This window comes from Vipera ursinii (genome assembly GCF_947247035.1).
Source record: "Vipera ursinii genome assembly, chromosome: 2".
NCBI classification, from domain to species: domain Eukaryota; kingdom Metazoa; phylum Chordata; class Lepidosauria; order Squamata; family Viperidae; genus Vipera; species Vipera ursinii.
This window is the reverse complement of record NC_139513.1, coordinates 91,597,057-91,612,132: the sequence shown is the minus strand read 5'-3', so window position 1 is coordinate 91,612,132 and position 15,076 is coordinate 91,597,057. Positions and strand designations below refer to the sequence as shown.

The 15,076-nt window shown below is 39.6% G+C and overlaps 1 protein-coding gene across 9 annotated transcripts in view; it reads left to right on the top strand.

Annotated features, from left to right (window-relative positions):
* FGF1 (fibroblast growth factor 1) overlaps positions 1 to 15,076 on the top strand; it is a 64,068-nt gene that overhangs the window by 32,359 nt on the left and 16,633 nt on the right. For all 9 annotated transcript variants that reach the window (XM_083353591.1, XM_083353596.1, XM_083353592.1 and 6 more), the window contains one exon: positions 13,838 to 14,038. In XM_083353591.1, the coding sequence (XP_083209717.1) occupies positions 13,903 to 14,038 (136 nt within the window). In that variant the 5' untranslated portion in view covers positions 13,838 to 13,902. The remainder of the gene's footprint in view (positions 1 to 13,837; positions 14,039 to 15,076) is intronic.

Below are 15,076 nucleotides of genomic sequence, written 5' to 3'. Positions count from 1 at the left end.
GACTGTAGGGTAATTGGAAGAATCAGGATTTGGGATGTCTAACTGCTACAAGGGAGGTTTGGTAGAGATGTAGAATCATTCCCAACGGTTCCTCTGGTATTTTATGAACAACATTCAGAACTTCAAAGCAGTTCCTGATGTTTGCCCTGGAAAGGATGGGTACATGCTCAGGATCATAGGATGAAAACTGGTTGGTTTTCTTCTGCTGTGACTTGGAACTTTGAAGTCCTAAAAGAGCATATGGTGGTCTGTTCCACAATCAGTACCTGATCAGACCTTGCTAATTGAACTATTCTACATACTTTTATGAATAATATAACACATTTCATTTTTCTGTGCTCCATCTGGTAATATACTGTACATTTTATTTTGCTTGTTTGAAGACTTAGCAATGAAAAAAATAATCAGATCGGCAGAAACTGATAAGACATTCTCTTGATTCATTCCTGATTCCTAGGACTACTATATATCCAAACCTCCTTAATATTTGCAACTTTGGCATTCTGGTATCCAACCACAAACATATTCTGTCAACTTTAGATTGAACCTGACCATAAAACCCATCAGCCTCCTCTTTCTCTGCATCAATGGTTGGAGAATGACTTTGGATAATCATCATATTAAAGAGTTGTCTGCAAAAATATAATTGATATTATCTGGTCATTGATGGCATTATATATCCAAGTATTATCTTTGCTGTATCTTTTCTGATTATAAAAACAATGCCATTGGTTTTCATGTCCTGAGTAGAAAACAACATAATTTTTTGATTCAGAGTATCCAGTTCCAGTTCATTTCTATTCACTATTCGTGCCTAAAATGTTATTGTGTAGTAGAAACATTTCATCTTTAATGCTGTTTAAGTCTCACACCTTGGACTGAAAGTAAGACTGCAGGAGGTTCAGATAATATACTTCATTCAGGATCCCCTGAAGTTATTATGTGACCACTTTTTTATAACCTTCCCTAAAAACTGAAGGTTGGATACTGGAAGCAAGTTGTCCAGCATGATTGAGGTTAGTGAACCAACACCATTTTAAAAGATGAAGGGACAATCTCTCAAGAAAGAATTCACCACCACTAGAACCCAGCCTCCTGTCACTTCCCAGGAGGCCTTCACCAACCAGGAGAATCATGGATCTAAAGATAGTGGCCAAAGATAGACATGAAGACACTGTCTACTTCATCAGTGACTAAAAGTGACTCAATTAGTGGACCAGTGAAATGTGTGGGACATAGTATATTTAGACTTCAGCAAGGCATTTGACAAAGTAGACCATAACCTATTCTTGGTAAGCTAGAAAAATATAGGATAGACTGCATCATCACCAGATGGATTTGTAAGTGGCTGACAAACCACACTCAACAAGTTGTACTACATCTAATGGAGGGAAGTAACCAGTAGGGTGCCACAGTGTTCTGTCTGAGGCCCAGTACTCTTCAATATTTTAATAAATGACTTAGATGAGGGAATAGAAGGGGAACTCATCAAATTTGCAGATGATACTAAGCTGGCAAGAATAGCCAACATCCCAGAAGACAAGCTCAGGATTCAAAAAGATCTTGACTGATTTGAACAATGGGCTCTATCCAACAACAAGGTTTTACGCTTAGGCAGGAAAAACCAAAGGCACGAGTACATATTAAGCAAAACCTGGCTCAAAAACAGTAACTGTGAAAGGGACCTTAGAGTCCTAGTGGACGATCACTTAAACTAAGGAGAAACTTCCTGACAGTTAGAACAATTAACCAGTGGAACAACCTGCCTCCAGAGGTGGTAAATGCTCCAACACTGGAGGTTTTTAAGAAGAGACTGGACAGCCATTTGCCTGAAATGGTATAGGGTTTCCTGCCTGAGCAGGGGGTTGGACTAGATGACCTCCAAGGTCCCTTCCAACTACTACTACTACTACTACTACTACTACTACTTATTATTATTATTATTATTATTATTATTATTATTATTATTATTATTATTATTATTATTATTAAATATGAGCCAGCAGGGTGCAGCAGCCGCCAAAAAAGCTAATAAAATCCTTAGTTGTATAAACAGAGGCATAGAATCAAAAGCACGTGAAGTATTAGTACCGCTTTATAAAGCCTTAGTAATTGTATCCAGTTTTGGTCACCACATTACAAAAAAGATGTTGAGACTTTGGCAAAAGTGAAAGAAGAGCAACTAAGATAAAGGCCTGGAGACTAAAACATATGAAGAACTGTTTCAGGATTTAGGTTTGGCTAGTCTAAAGAAAAGAAGAACTAGCAGTATTCTGGTATTTGAGAAGTTGCCACAAAGAGGAAGGGGTCAACTCGCGTGCTTCACATAGAGACGGACACAGAGCTGGGGTAAAGATGAGTTTATTCTGAACAGAACGAACTGGGGAAACAGGGAAGCCTGGCGTCTATTTGTACCTGCCCAGGTGGATGGCATCCAATCAGTTCAAACCTGGGCTTCCTGCCAGTGCAGGTGACAATGGGCGTAGATCCTGGCTTCCCACCAGGCTGACCATGCCTGGGACTGTCAACAGCTTAAGTCATTAGGCTTATCCTGAGTGAGCAGTTATCGCCCGGAGCTGTCCAGCCCCTCTTCATCAGCCTCCTGCTGTGCTGTCCTTTGTGTATGCTGGGAGGCATACACTGCAAACTTATTTACAAAGAACCTGTAGGCAGGAGGACAAGAAACAATGGATGGAAATTAATCAAGGAGAGAAGCAACCTGTAACTAAGAAGAAATTTCCTGACAGTTAGAACAATTAACCAGTAGAACAGCTTGCCTTCAGAAATTGTGGATGCTTCATCACTGGAGGTTTTTAAAAAGAGACTAGACAGTCACTTGTCTGAGATGGTATAGGGTCTCCTGCCTGAGCAGGGGGTTGGACTAGAAGACCTCCAAGGTCCTTTCCAGTTCTATTCTGATTGATTGATTGATTGATCAAGTCCAATCAGATTCTTCAAATAGAACAAGACTGCTCTGGGTACCTCCATAGAAATTGTATCAAGGGAGTGGAATTTTATATGACAAATGCTCTGCAGTTGATAGGAAACAGATGCCAAAAATATCAAAGCTGATCATTAATTTAATTGGACTTTCCATGTTTTCCAGAATACCTATATTTTAAGATTGATGGATCACATTCAGTTGCTCCTTTATATTTCAGTACAGTATATTTGTAGTCCAGAAATGTACAGACTTTGCCTTCAGTCGTGTGTGTGTGTGTGTGTGTGTGTGTGTGTGTGTGTGTGTGTGTGTGTGAGAGAGAGAGAGAGAGAGAGAGAGAGAGAGAGAGAGAGAGAGATTACATGCCATCAAGATGTTGTCAACTCTTAGTGGTCACACAGAGAGACTTTCTCCATGATGACCTGTCCCTAACCTGGTCTTTCAGCTCTTCCAATGGTGCACTTATTGCCACTATAACTCAATCCATCCATCTCTTCTTCTTTTTCCTTCTACCTTTCCCAGCATTACTGTAGAACCTTCTCCAGAGAGATGGATCTTCACATAATGTGTTTGAAGTAGAATAATTTGAACCTGGTCATTTATGCTCCAATTGTGAATTCTGAATAGGTTTGTTTGATGATGTGGTTACTAATATATATATTAGTATATATATAGAGAGACCAGCCCATCCACTCAAAACACACCCCCACCCAATCAGAACACACCCACCATTCAAAACACACTCCCACCCAATCAGAACACACTTACTCCCCCACCCAATCAGAGCACACCTCCACCCACAGAACAAACCCCCTCTGGCAGTTTAAAAAAGAGGAACAAACAGCCACATGCTTCTCCCAGAAGAAGGAAGCAGAAGCCACCAGCCTGATGATGACGGATGGGATTCCGTCGAAACGTCGCCCCTACACCTTTAGTTCTACGCGGGGAAGAACCCGAATAGCCAGAGATCCACATACGAACACCCGCGAAAACCTCAGAAAACATATATATATAATATATATATATATATATGTACACATACACACACTGCTCAAAAAAATAAAGGGAACACAAGATAAGACATCCTACTATTAAATACAGTACATTGTGTTGTTTAAGTGTTCCCTTTATTTTATATATATATATATATATATATATATATATATATATATATATATATATATATATATATATATATATATATATATATATATAATTTTCAGGCAGTTAGCTACAATAATGAGATTTCACAGTTCTGATTTAACAATAAAAAAACCTCTAGAAGACAAAAAAAGCAAATCTTCCTACATGTGCAGTTCTAGGGTAATAATTAAATCCTTGCTTCATTCCAAATATTTGGCTTTGATGTTGTTATAAACATTAATCTCAAACATGACCACAAACATTGTGCCTTCAAGTGTTAGAGTATTTAACCGAAAACTCATCCGATCCCAGAGACTTGTTTACTTCCAGATAGACTTGCCTGTCTAACCGTATAAATACCGACTGGTTTCCTATAGCAACTTGCTTTCACTGTTTATTGATGGAAGTGCAACCTCTGAAGGATTTCATTACCACCTTAATCTTGTGCTTGTTCTGAACAAGATTACAATTTTGTAAATTCTGCCCTATCGTTTTCAGAAGTAATTGCATAATCATTGTTCTTGCAAAGTGGGTAGGGAATAATTGTTTTTAAAACTGATTTTGAGTCCCTTGGCACCTAAGCTAATCTCAATGAGTAATTTACCCTAGAAATAGCTGTGAATAGGGGTGATCCATCCCCAAGTTCTTTCCCCCCTGTTTTTGTCTGTTTTCTTCTCAGGTTACGTTTGTGGTTGGGTTTTTTGTTTTTTTTCAAGGATTACAGCTTCTTCATTCTACTCAAATTTCATGCTTACTACTAAGAGTAAAAATAAGCTATTTTGTGACATCCCCCCCGCTATTTCCTCTTTTGTACTGGATGGGGGAGACTTTGCAGGCAGAAAACTCCTTGTAGGTTCTCTTGCATAGCTATTTTTCACTGCATAATCTCCACCTCTGCTTGGCCATGAATAACCACATAATCTTTATTTTTAAACCTGCATTACTGCAGTTTGTGGAGCGGTACATGAAGTTAGTAACTATAAAGCAACCCAAAACAGCTACTCAAGAAGACAAAAGTGTAACTGCGCCTAGTTAACTTTACTGGGGACAGGAAGCACTCCTCCTCCTTCCTCTTCTTTAAAATGTTATTTGATGTAATTGGTCAACTGCCTGATTTATACAGCACCTGTCACAAACTGAGTATTTGTAGGTTTCTAAAAGCACATTCCCTGTCCTGTGCCTATCCACAGCAGCCACTCTGTTCTGGAAAACTATCACCAGCATTGGATTTTCACGTGACAGGGGCTGCAGGATTTTCCTTCTCCTTGTTACCTTAACTGTCTCTTCATTTTTAAATAAGACTTGCAGGGAAGCATGGGTTACCAGTAAACAGCTGCGGTCAGTCCTACCGAACTTGCAGAACTGAGATCTCAGCTTTCCATGCCCAGCCAGGATTTAGTTTCAAGGCAGGAGAAACAAAAATCTTCAGCAGTGCTAAAAAAAAGTACAATGTTCACTTTTAATAAATTCATAAATAACATGAAATTGAATCATGGAAGAACCAGGGCAGGCAAAATAATTTTTTTGTTTATCTAACTTGTAAGTAAAGTTTGGAATTTGTTACCATGAGATGTGGTGCTGGTTAGAGCAAGTCATAGAAGTCCCAGGGATCAGTGGCTAATATTCATTTGCTTGCTTGCTTATATATTAAATTATTTTTCAAATTTAATTATCCTTGTTGGCAGCACATGCCTCTGAAGGGCATCTGATGAGAAGCTAGTGAGCTTCCTTGCACAGCTGGTTAGGCATTGTGAGAACACTTGGCTCAACCAAATGGACCAGGAGTCTGAAACAGCTGGACACCGATTATGCTCTTATGAAAGTTCTGTTTCCTTGAGAACTTGTTAAGAAAGCTAACAGTTTTACCAAAAAACCTGTCTGATGTACTGTTCTTTATAAATAGGAGGGTTTGCAGGGGGTCAAAAAATTAAGATGATGGCCACAACCGTAAGATCAGAGCCCTGTCCTTTTTCTTGTGAATACATAATAATAAATCTCACAGTTGTGGCTGCCACTTTCCAAAGGAAGGCACAGATATCTGAAACATCTTTTAATTGAAGTTTGTCTTATCCTTAAATGAACCCCTGCAGAATAAGGTTTAACTTATTGCCATTTCTGTACCAGCTTGATCTAGGAGTCTTTGTAACCAAGTGAATTCATCACTTTTGGAAGAAAATAGTACTTCAGCCAGGTTAACACTAGATGTCCCTCTTGTCAGCTAATTTGCTGTTGTCTTCAAGATGCAGGCAGAACTTTGAAAAACAGTTGTATACCTAATGGTGGATTAATTCAGCTTGTTTACTAAGCCATTAATTCTGTGGTGACATTCAGATTTACATTTGCCTCCTTCCTACCTACCTACAGAGAGATTAAGAAAAAAAGCAAGGAGGACAAAGAATACACTGCTAGTATTTTTGAGTGCAATGCATACATTTTAAGTCCAACTGTCACAGCAATAATACACTTGTGTGTGTGTGTGTGTGTGTGTGTGTGTGTGTGTGTCCTATATATGTAATTGTATACATAAATGTGTATGTATATATTATGTATATATTATACACAGAGAGAGTATGTGTATATATAGAAAGAGAGAGGGGGAGAGGGAAAGATCATAGACTTGTAAGGGGGTGAAGTCACATATTAAAACCTGAATTGCTTAATTAATATTCCCTTGTAAAAATCAAAATTATTAAAATTATTAAAGGCAAACATGCTTCTCCACTTTTTTTTTTAGTCTGTTCAGCAGTGTTTGAGACCCAAGCACCGCACAATGGGATGAGCTCCCTTTCCTCTTCCAGTTCCTGCCGTCCTAGCCATTCGAAAGCATGCAAATGCGAGTAGATAAATAGGTACCACTTTGGTGGGAAGGTAACAGTATTCCGTGAGCCTTTGGCTTATCGCCATGCTGACCACGGAAATGTCTTTGGACTAAGCTGGCTCCCTCCGCTAAGAAACTGAGATGAGCATCACCTCCTAGTGTCGGACATGACTGGAAAAGGAAATCTTTATCTTTATTTTTGAAAACAAAAACAAAGCAAAAAAAAACCCCGATGAGAATACTAGGAAGATCAGTTAGGCCCTATCCAAAAAGAAGAAATACATTAACATGAAGAAAAAAGAGAGAAAAGTTTCAGTGTATATGTGTGCTACGGTATATACATCTAAAGGATATAATAAAGGAAAGACTTTAGTGAGCTGAGATTGATTACTGATAACTATATGACACACACATGCAATTTTCTTGCTGCCAGATACAAAATTGGTTTGCCATTGCCACTTGTAAGAGGACTGTTTAGAATACAAACCTTCCATTTTTAGGAAAAGGTGCTTTTTAAAGTCATAGTCATTAATGCATACTGAAATTTGACTTGTGTTACCAGAAGTCTTCGGAAATTATTGTGCCGGTCCTTTTGGTCTCCACTAGTTTCCAATTCATCTTCAAGACCAATTCAGAGTGTTGGCTTAAATTTATAGATTACATCTTAAGAGGTCAATATCTGATAGAGCAACTTAGAACAATTCTTCAGCAAACTTCTAGTTTCATTAAGGACTAAATCAGCTTAGTCCATTTCAAGTCCTGGGAGATTATAGAATCCAAAAACGTCAAGCAGTCTCTACTGCTGATACTGTGTTGTCTAGTATTGTAAGAGGTGGTAGAATAGGAGGGCTCCTCCTGAAATCTACTATTACCTCTACAGTTTTAACTGCGTTCAGCTCCAGATTGTTCTGACTGCACCAAAGGGCTCAGTTGTTCAACCTCCCGTTTGTATAACAGGAACTATAATACCTTTCAAGTTCATTGTATTCTATTAAATTTTAGGTTCCTCTTCAGCTTCTTCTTTCACTCTTTCAAATCTATTTTTATTTGCTTTCGATGCAAAGGTTCAGAAGAGTACAAAAACATCTGTCTCATACTACTGTTCCTTTGGATTAAGTGTTGAGTCTATGAAGAATGTCAGTGGCAAGCTTTCTCTTGGCACTGTAACTGCTCAACCACAAAAAACTAAAAAAGTTGGACAAATGTAATTCCATAAACATTACTGTAAGGGGCAAGGGAAAAGAGGAGATATTGTTTTCATACAAGATGAGGGGGGAGGACCACGAAATACTGTATAGACCTTAAAAAAATATGTCCCACCTCAACTTCCAGAGAAAAAATCTCAGACAGATGAAAATTCAAGTAGAATACAGCTAAAGATGAATAGCAAATCTTTGGTTTTAAACAATTAATGGAGCCTTTAAATCAGTAAGGAGATAAAGATAAATATGAAATCAAAGATTTAGAAAAAGATTGGATAAACCAAAATCTGAGAAAGAAATGGCATGGATTAGGAAGGGGCAAAGTAATCCATCCGTGGGACAGCTTATTATTTTTCATAAGTGTTCAGTCCACTAAGTCTGCACCATCTAGGAACATACACAAGTACTAAAATTCAGACAGAGAGACAAAAATAATGTGTATCTCACCAAGAAAACTGCCCTATTTCTAATCTGCTCCATTAATCTGCAATAATGGATTGCCTTGCACTATTATTCCAAGCCATTTTATAGCCACATGATGTTAATATAATATTTCTTCAACTAGGAACAAAAATAAATAAAATAAAGAACCATGCAAGACAAGCCTTCAATGATTTTTTTTATATAATTGCATTTCCTAGGAAGCCTAATGCTATTGGAACTTCCTTTTAAAAAGATGATTGATTTGATCTCATCTGATCTGATCTGATTTGCATCCTACATTTCTTACTGTGTGGTGAATACAATACTGTCCTCATTTTTTTACACAACATACTCGTGGGATAATCTAGGGTGACAGAAACGGACTGGCACAATCTTAATGAATTCCCATGGTTGTGAGTGGATTTGATTCTTGACCTTTAAATCCTGGCTCTAAATTCAACATTCAATTAATCAAGAAGAAAATCAACCTAGAACTAAGGAGAAATTTCCTGACAGAACAACTAATCAGTGGAGCAACTTGCCTCCAGAAGTTGTGGGTGCTCCATCACTAGAGGTTTTTAAGAACAGATTGGACAACCGTTTGTCTGAAAAGGTATAGGATCTCCTGCCTGAGCAGGGGGTTGTACTAGATGACCTCCAAGGTCGCTTCCAACTTGTCATTTTGTTATTATAAGCACTACACCACACTGGTTCTCCTTCAGTGTAAATGCCCCTTAGTTCAGTGCCACATGGTTCCAATAAACTTTATTCTGCAAGCTTACACATACCTGTGAAAGGAATTGGAACTGAAAGATGTCATCTGTCTACCTACCCATCCATTCACCAAATCAGCAACAGAATTATTTCCCAATCCACATAAGGGGGGGGGAGGAGAAACCTAATTAAACAGTGGCATAAAAGCCTGTTGACAAGTTCCAGATAAAGCTCTGAATAACTGAAGAATCATTTGGCAGAGTTGACAAGCTGCAACTCAACATTTGGATGAGTGAGATTTCTAATAAATTAAGATCATGATTGAATTGTTTGCAATTGATGTCACTCAAAATAACTTTGAAACACCTAAGCGCTTATACTCTTTTTTTTTCAAGTATTATTTACAAACTACAAGAAAAAAAAATTAGGGAATACTAAAATACAGTTAAAATGCATAATTAACAAAAAAAATCTTTAAACTTAAACCATTTAGAATAAAATGACTTGTCCATTGCTTCAATTATGATTCTTTTAGTCAGCAGCCTCTCTGCCCCTGTGCTCAATATAATAATTCCTGATACAGTCTCTTTCCAAAGCTTTGGTGTATATTTCAACATTACATTAAAATCTTTAACATTTAAAGTGGGGTCCCCAATCCCCGGGCATAGCCCGTTTAGAAATGGGCTGTGCAAGCAGCGAACAAGCACACTGTGTACACAGGTCCATTTCCACAAGTGGTGCACACACCTGCCTCTCACAGAGAACCATCCCCTCTCCCAGGGACCGTTGATGGGGACCACTAATTTAAAGAGTTCCCTATTCCACTTATATCAGGGGTGTCAAACTCAATTTCATTGAGGGCCGCATAAGCATTGCGGTTGCCCTGAGGGGGCCGGGTGGGTGTGGCCTACTGGGTGGGCGTGGCCTACTGGGTGGGCATGGCTAGAGTGTGTATGGCTTACTGGGTGGGCATGGCCAGCTCTACATCGTTCGCATCAAGGGTGCCTATGGGGGCCTGGGCAGCAGTGGGACAGATCTGAAGGTCTCTGGCAGGAGGAGGGTCTCTGGGCCAGGGCCAAGGCAGTGGGGGCCGTTCCCTCGCTGTTTCCAGGATGGCTTCACAGGCCGCATGAAACCACTTCGCGGGCCGGATCTGGCCCCCAGGCCTTGAGTTTGACATGTCTGACTTATATATAAGGTAAAGGTTCCCCCACACATGCGTGCTAGTCGTTTCCGACTCTAGGGGGCGGTGCTCATCTCCATTTCAAAGCCAAAGAGCCAGCGCTTGTCCGAGGCTGTCTCCGTGGTCATGTGGCCAGCATGACTAGACGCCAAATGCGCACGGAACGCTGTTACCTTCCCACCGTAGTGGTCCCTATTTTTCTACTTGCATTTTTACGTGCTTTCGAACTGCTAGGTTGGCAGAAGCTGGGACGAGTAACAGGCGCTCACTCTGTTATGCGGTACTCAGGATTTGACCCGCCAAACTGCCAACCTTCTGATCGACAAGCTCAGCATCCTAACCCACTGAGCCACCGCGTCCCCATGACTTATATATAGTATCACCTTATTCAAAAAAAGATATCAAATGACTTTATCATAAAAATCATTGAACCCTCAAATTTTTTAAACCACCGACATAGAAAATCTGATATATATCCTTTCAAATGCATCCTTTAGGGAGTCCAATATACCCTAAATACATTTTTTATAAATCAGCTTTAATCTAAGATGCATAGACAACATTTCTGAAAATGTGAATCCATTGATAGGGCATTACTGGAGATTCTAGCTCTTTAGTCTGGAATATTCCAGAATTCCACTTCTTTATGTTTGGGTTAGGTTTAGTGGGCGCTGAGGTGCATGAGTACCGGGTGCGTGGGACAGCTCCACCCCTCCTACCTCGCCTCACCTCGTGGCGGTGCCACATGGCTTCCTGCCCCATTGCAGCCTCAAGCAGTGGGACAGAGTGGGTGGGGATCTTAACTAGGGCTTATTTTGGGGGTAGGGCTTATATTAGCCACATGCATAAAAATCAGGCTAGGGCTTATTTTCAGAGAAACCATGGTACATATAATCTAGTTTTATTTCTGTCATGGATTCCATCATGTAAGATCTTAGTTGTCTGCTTGTGCTCTCATTCAGGATTTCTCCTTTTATAGCCATTCATCCTCCAAATGCTTTTGATGGACCTTGCAGTCTGAACAGCAAGAGATTGTGAGAAGCAGTTTTACATATTTCCTTGCAGGTTGCTTGGGTCTCACTTATTTCATCTTTGCTGCAAAGGTTGGGAAAGAAATTTCACCATGGATGATGTTTCCTGCCCTTCTCCAAGCATTTTGAATAATTATTTATTTATTTATTTATTTATTGATGGGATTTATATCCCGCCCTATCTCCTGAAGGACTCAGGGCGGCTCACAGTAAAACATATAATAAGTGCATAAATCAAGATAAAATGAAATTGAGAACATCAGTGCAATAAAAAATTAGAGAATTTAAAAATGAATTAAAAATACTAAATATAAATTAATTAAAATGCCTGTCAGTCTAGGTCAGCTTGGTGGAACAGGTGTGTTTTGAGGCCGCGGCGAAAGGATTGGAGGTTTTGGGCTATCCGAAGCTCAGGGGGGAGCTGATTCCATAGGGTTGGTGCTCCCACAGAGAAGGCCCTCCCCCTGGGGGTCGCCAGCCGACATTGCCTAGCTGACGGTACCCTGAGGAGGCCTTCTCTGTGTGAACAAGAAAAAAAATCAAGGCTTGTCATGCTGTCAGTGTGTATACCCTTGCTCCTTCTTGAGGCTCTGGTGTGTGTGTGTGTGTGTGTGTGTGTACGCACGCACGTGCACATGTCTGTGTGTGTGCTCACTTTCATTTCCATAAAACCCAAAACCTTATCAGAAAATATAACAGCCAAGCCAAGACTACAGCTGTCTATGGAATACGTACCAAAAACACAGGCCTAAAATTATGAGAACACTGCTCACATCGATCACAGTATGACAATGAGAGCAGGAGCTTGTATTCATTCACGTATTGTGCTGGAGTCACAGGCCGCTGACAAGCAAGGACAGATTCTAAAAATAGTGATGAATCTTAAAGCAGTAACATGGAACTTGCTAACTTATTTCCGAATGTTTCAGCAAGCTCCTCTTCTAAAACATTTCAGAAGAGCCCTTGGAACATGAGGCCATTAAATATATCAAGACAGCACTCCAGTTTACCCTTCCCTGTTTTAGCAGAGGTAATACATCGATGTAGAAACAGGTATAGATATACTGTAGGTACTGTACAGATATAGAACCATACACTTATCCTTATCTATCTATTCCAAGGTCCAGAGAAGAACAAAACTCCCGCTGGCATCTGAAATTATCTGCAATCTGTAGGGGGTGGTTGAGACAAAATGTCTCGCTTTTTGTTCTATATTTTTGCTACTCCGTTTATCTCAGCATTGGGGTCAGTTTTCACAAAACAAATAAGCTAATGGATTGGTATCTTAGGTGGGCTAGAGATTGCTGCTTTAGCTAACTGTAATAGGGCATCATGTCCAGACCAAACATTTGCTGATAATACTGCCAGCATCATTTTGTGTTGCCCTGTGAGGTGAATGAAAAGCTTGACCTGCAGAAGGCCTCAGAGAAGTGAAAAGGATTTGCCTATTTGCTGTTACCCAAACCCACATTTTTCTTAACTGCTCCCATGTTTGGTGTTTGCTTTAAAAAAGAGCCAACTATTTGATACAACAAGGAACAGTCTTCAGTTATACTGTTGTCTTTGTGTGTTTGTGTATGTGTATGTGTGTGTGTACTGTGAGTCCCTTTTTCCCTTGTTGGAAACTCCTCTGATTATAAATGCGGTTTCCTTTCATTTGACATGGGAAACAGATGAAAGCTCTAAAACAGATCTCACATTTAATAGAAAACTATGCCAAAACCTTGCTCTGGGTGCATATGTGCTATGCAGGCTCAGGAATTCTGGGAGTTGAAGTACACGAGTCATAAAAGAGCCAAGGTTGCCTACCCCTGGTCTAGATAGACAATAGGCAGAGAGAAGAAAGAAAGAAAGAGCTATACTTTTCTGGATTACTTTCATTGTTTGTAATCAGAAAGTGGTGGCTTCTGGAGAGGAGTTAAATGGGCAAAATTATATAGCACATATGCACCCAGAGCAAGCTTATTGGCTCAGGAATTCTGGGAGTTGAAGTCCATGAGTCACAAAAGAGCCAAGGTTGCCTACCTCTGATCTAGACAGATATTATAGGGATTGAACTGGTGCCCTATAAATATATGGCTCTTGTCCTGCTTTTATCTTATTTATTTTTATTTATTAAACACTGTTTTATTAATTTAATGTCATAGCATACAGTAGGCATATTCAAAAAGCCTTTTCAAAGATTGGGGGGAACCAAAGATACAGTATGCTGTCTTGCTCTGTATATTGAATGTTACTTTGGTGAGCTGGTTAATAACTAAAAATGATGCCTATAAATAATGCTTGGAAAGTTCTCCTCCTGCTTTGAACATGCAATGACATGGAAGGTATCATTACTATTTTGGCTCCTTCTGCTGAAGTCCTGCTAAATTTCTTTTCCAGGACTGAAGATCTGAGTCCAAGGAAGGGAAAGCAATGTCTGGAGGGAAATTACAACATTTACTGCCATGACAGAAAAATTTGATCTGCCAATGGCAGATTACAACCAGCCCAAGCTTCTTTATTGCAGCAACGGAGGTCAGTTCCTGAGAATCCTTCCAGATGGCAAAGTGGATGGCACAAGGGACCGGAATGACAACCACAGTAAGCTGCTACTATTGTTATTGTAGCTGTTATTTTTGATCCGAATAATAAATTCAATGACCTTCTCTTAGTGGCTTTCAGCTTTGTGGCATTGCAAAAGATTTGGAGGCATCTGCTGTGTGAAGACCAAATTCTGGCACAATCCATATAAAAACATACCATTCTGTCACTTAATAGGGGTAGAATAGCAATAGCACTTAAACTTATCTTCCACTTCATAGTACTTTATAGCCCTCTCTAAGCAGTTTACAGAGTCAGCATAGCGCCTCCAACAATCTGGGTCCTCATTTTACCGACCTTGGAAGGATGGAAGGCTGAGTCAACCTTGAGCCGGTGAGAATTGAATTGCCGAACTGCTGGCAGTAGAAACAACATGCATAGACCTGCCCCTATCCGTATCTAGTTTGAGTGGTCCTGATACATTCTGGCTGATATAACAAAGCATCAGATTTATTTTTAGAGCATTACCATAAATAAGATGCCAAATCCTACACACACATCCACATCCACGTACACTGAAGTCAAATCAGTTTAAATAGTCAGAAGTAACCCATCCAAAGTCCATTAGAGTTTTCAAGTGTGGTGTTCATTAATTAAATCATTAAGCATAAATTGTAGTTGGGTATATCTAATACAAGCAGAGCCAGGAGACCTAGATTCTATTTATAAAATTACATTGGGGAAAATTGGGGTGGAGTCAAGGATTGTTCTTACTTAAAGGTTCAGCTAGCTGATGCAGGGCTGACACTACTTCAGTCTCCAAATATTCTCCTCTCCTTCTCTTAGTCAGAGAAAGGATCGGATATGTTGTATCAGAATAACAAAACTCCAAGTGAAGACCCACAATGAGATTTTATGCAAAATTGCTTGCAAAGGTCAAGTTATATTTCTGTTATACCTCTTTCTGGCAATATCTTCTGAAAGAGAGTGCCATTATTTTTTTAACATTTCCCCGCCCTGAGTATATTCAATTAATTGATCCAAATAGGAGGAAATATTATTCCATGTTATTACATAGCACTTACCAACAGTTTACAA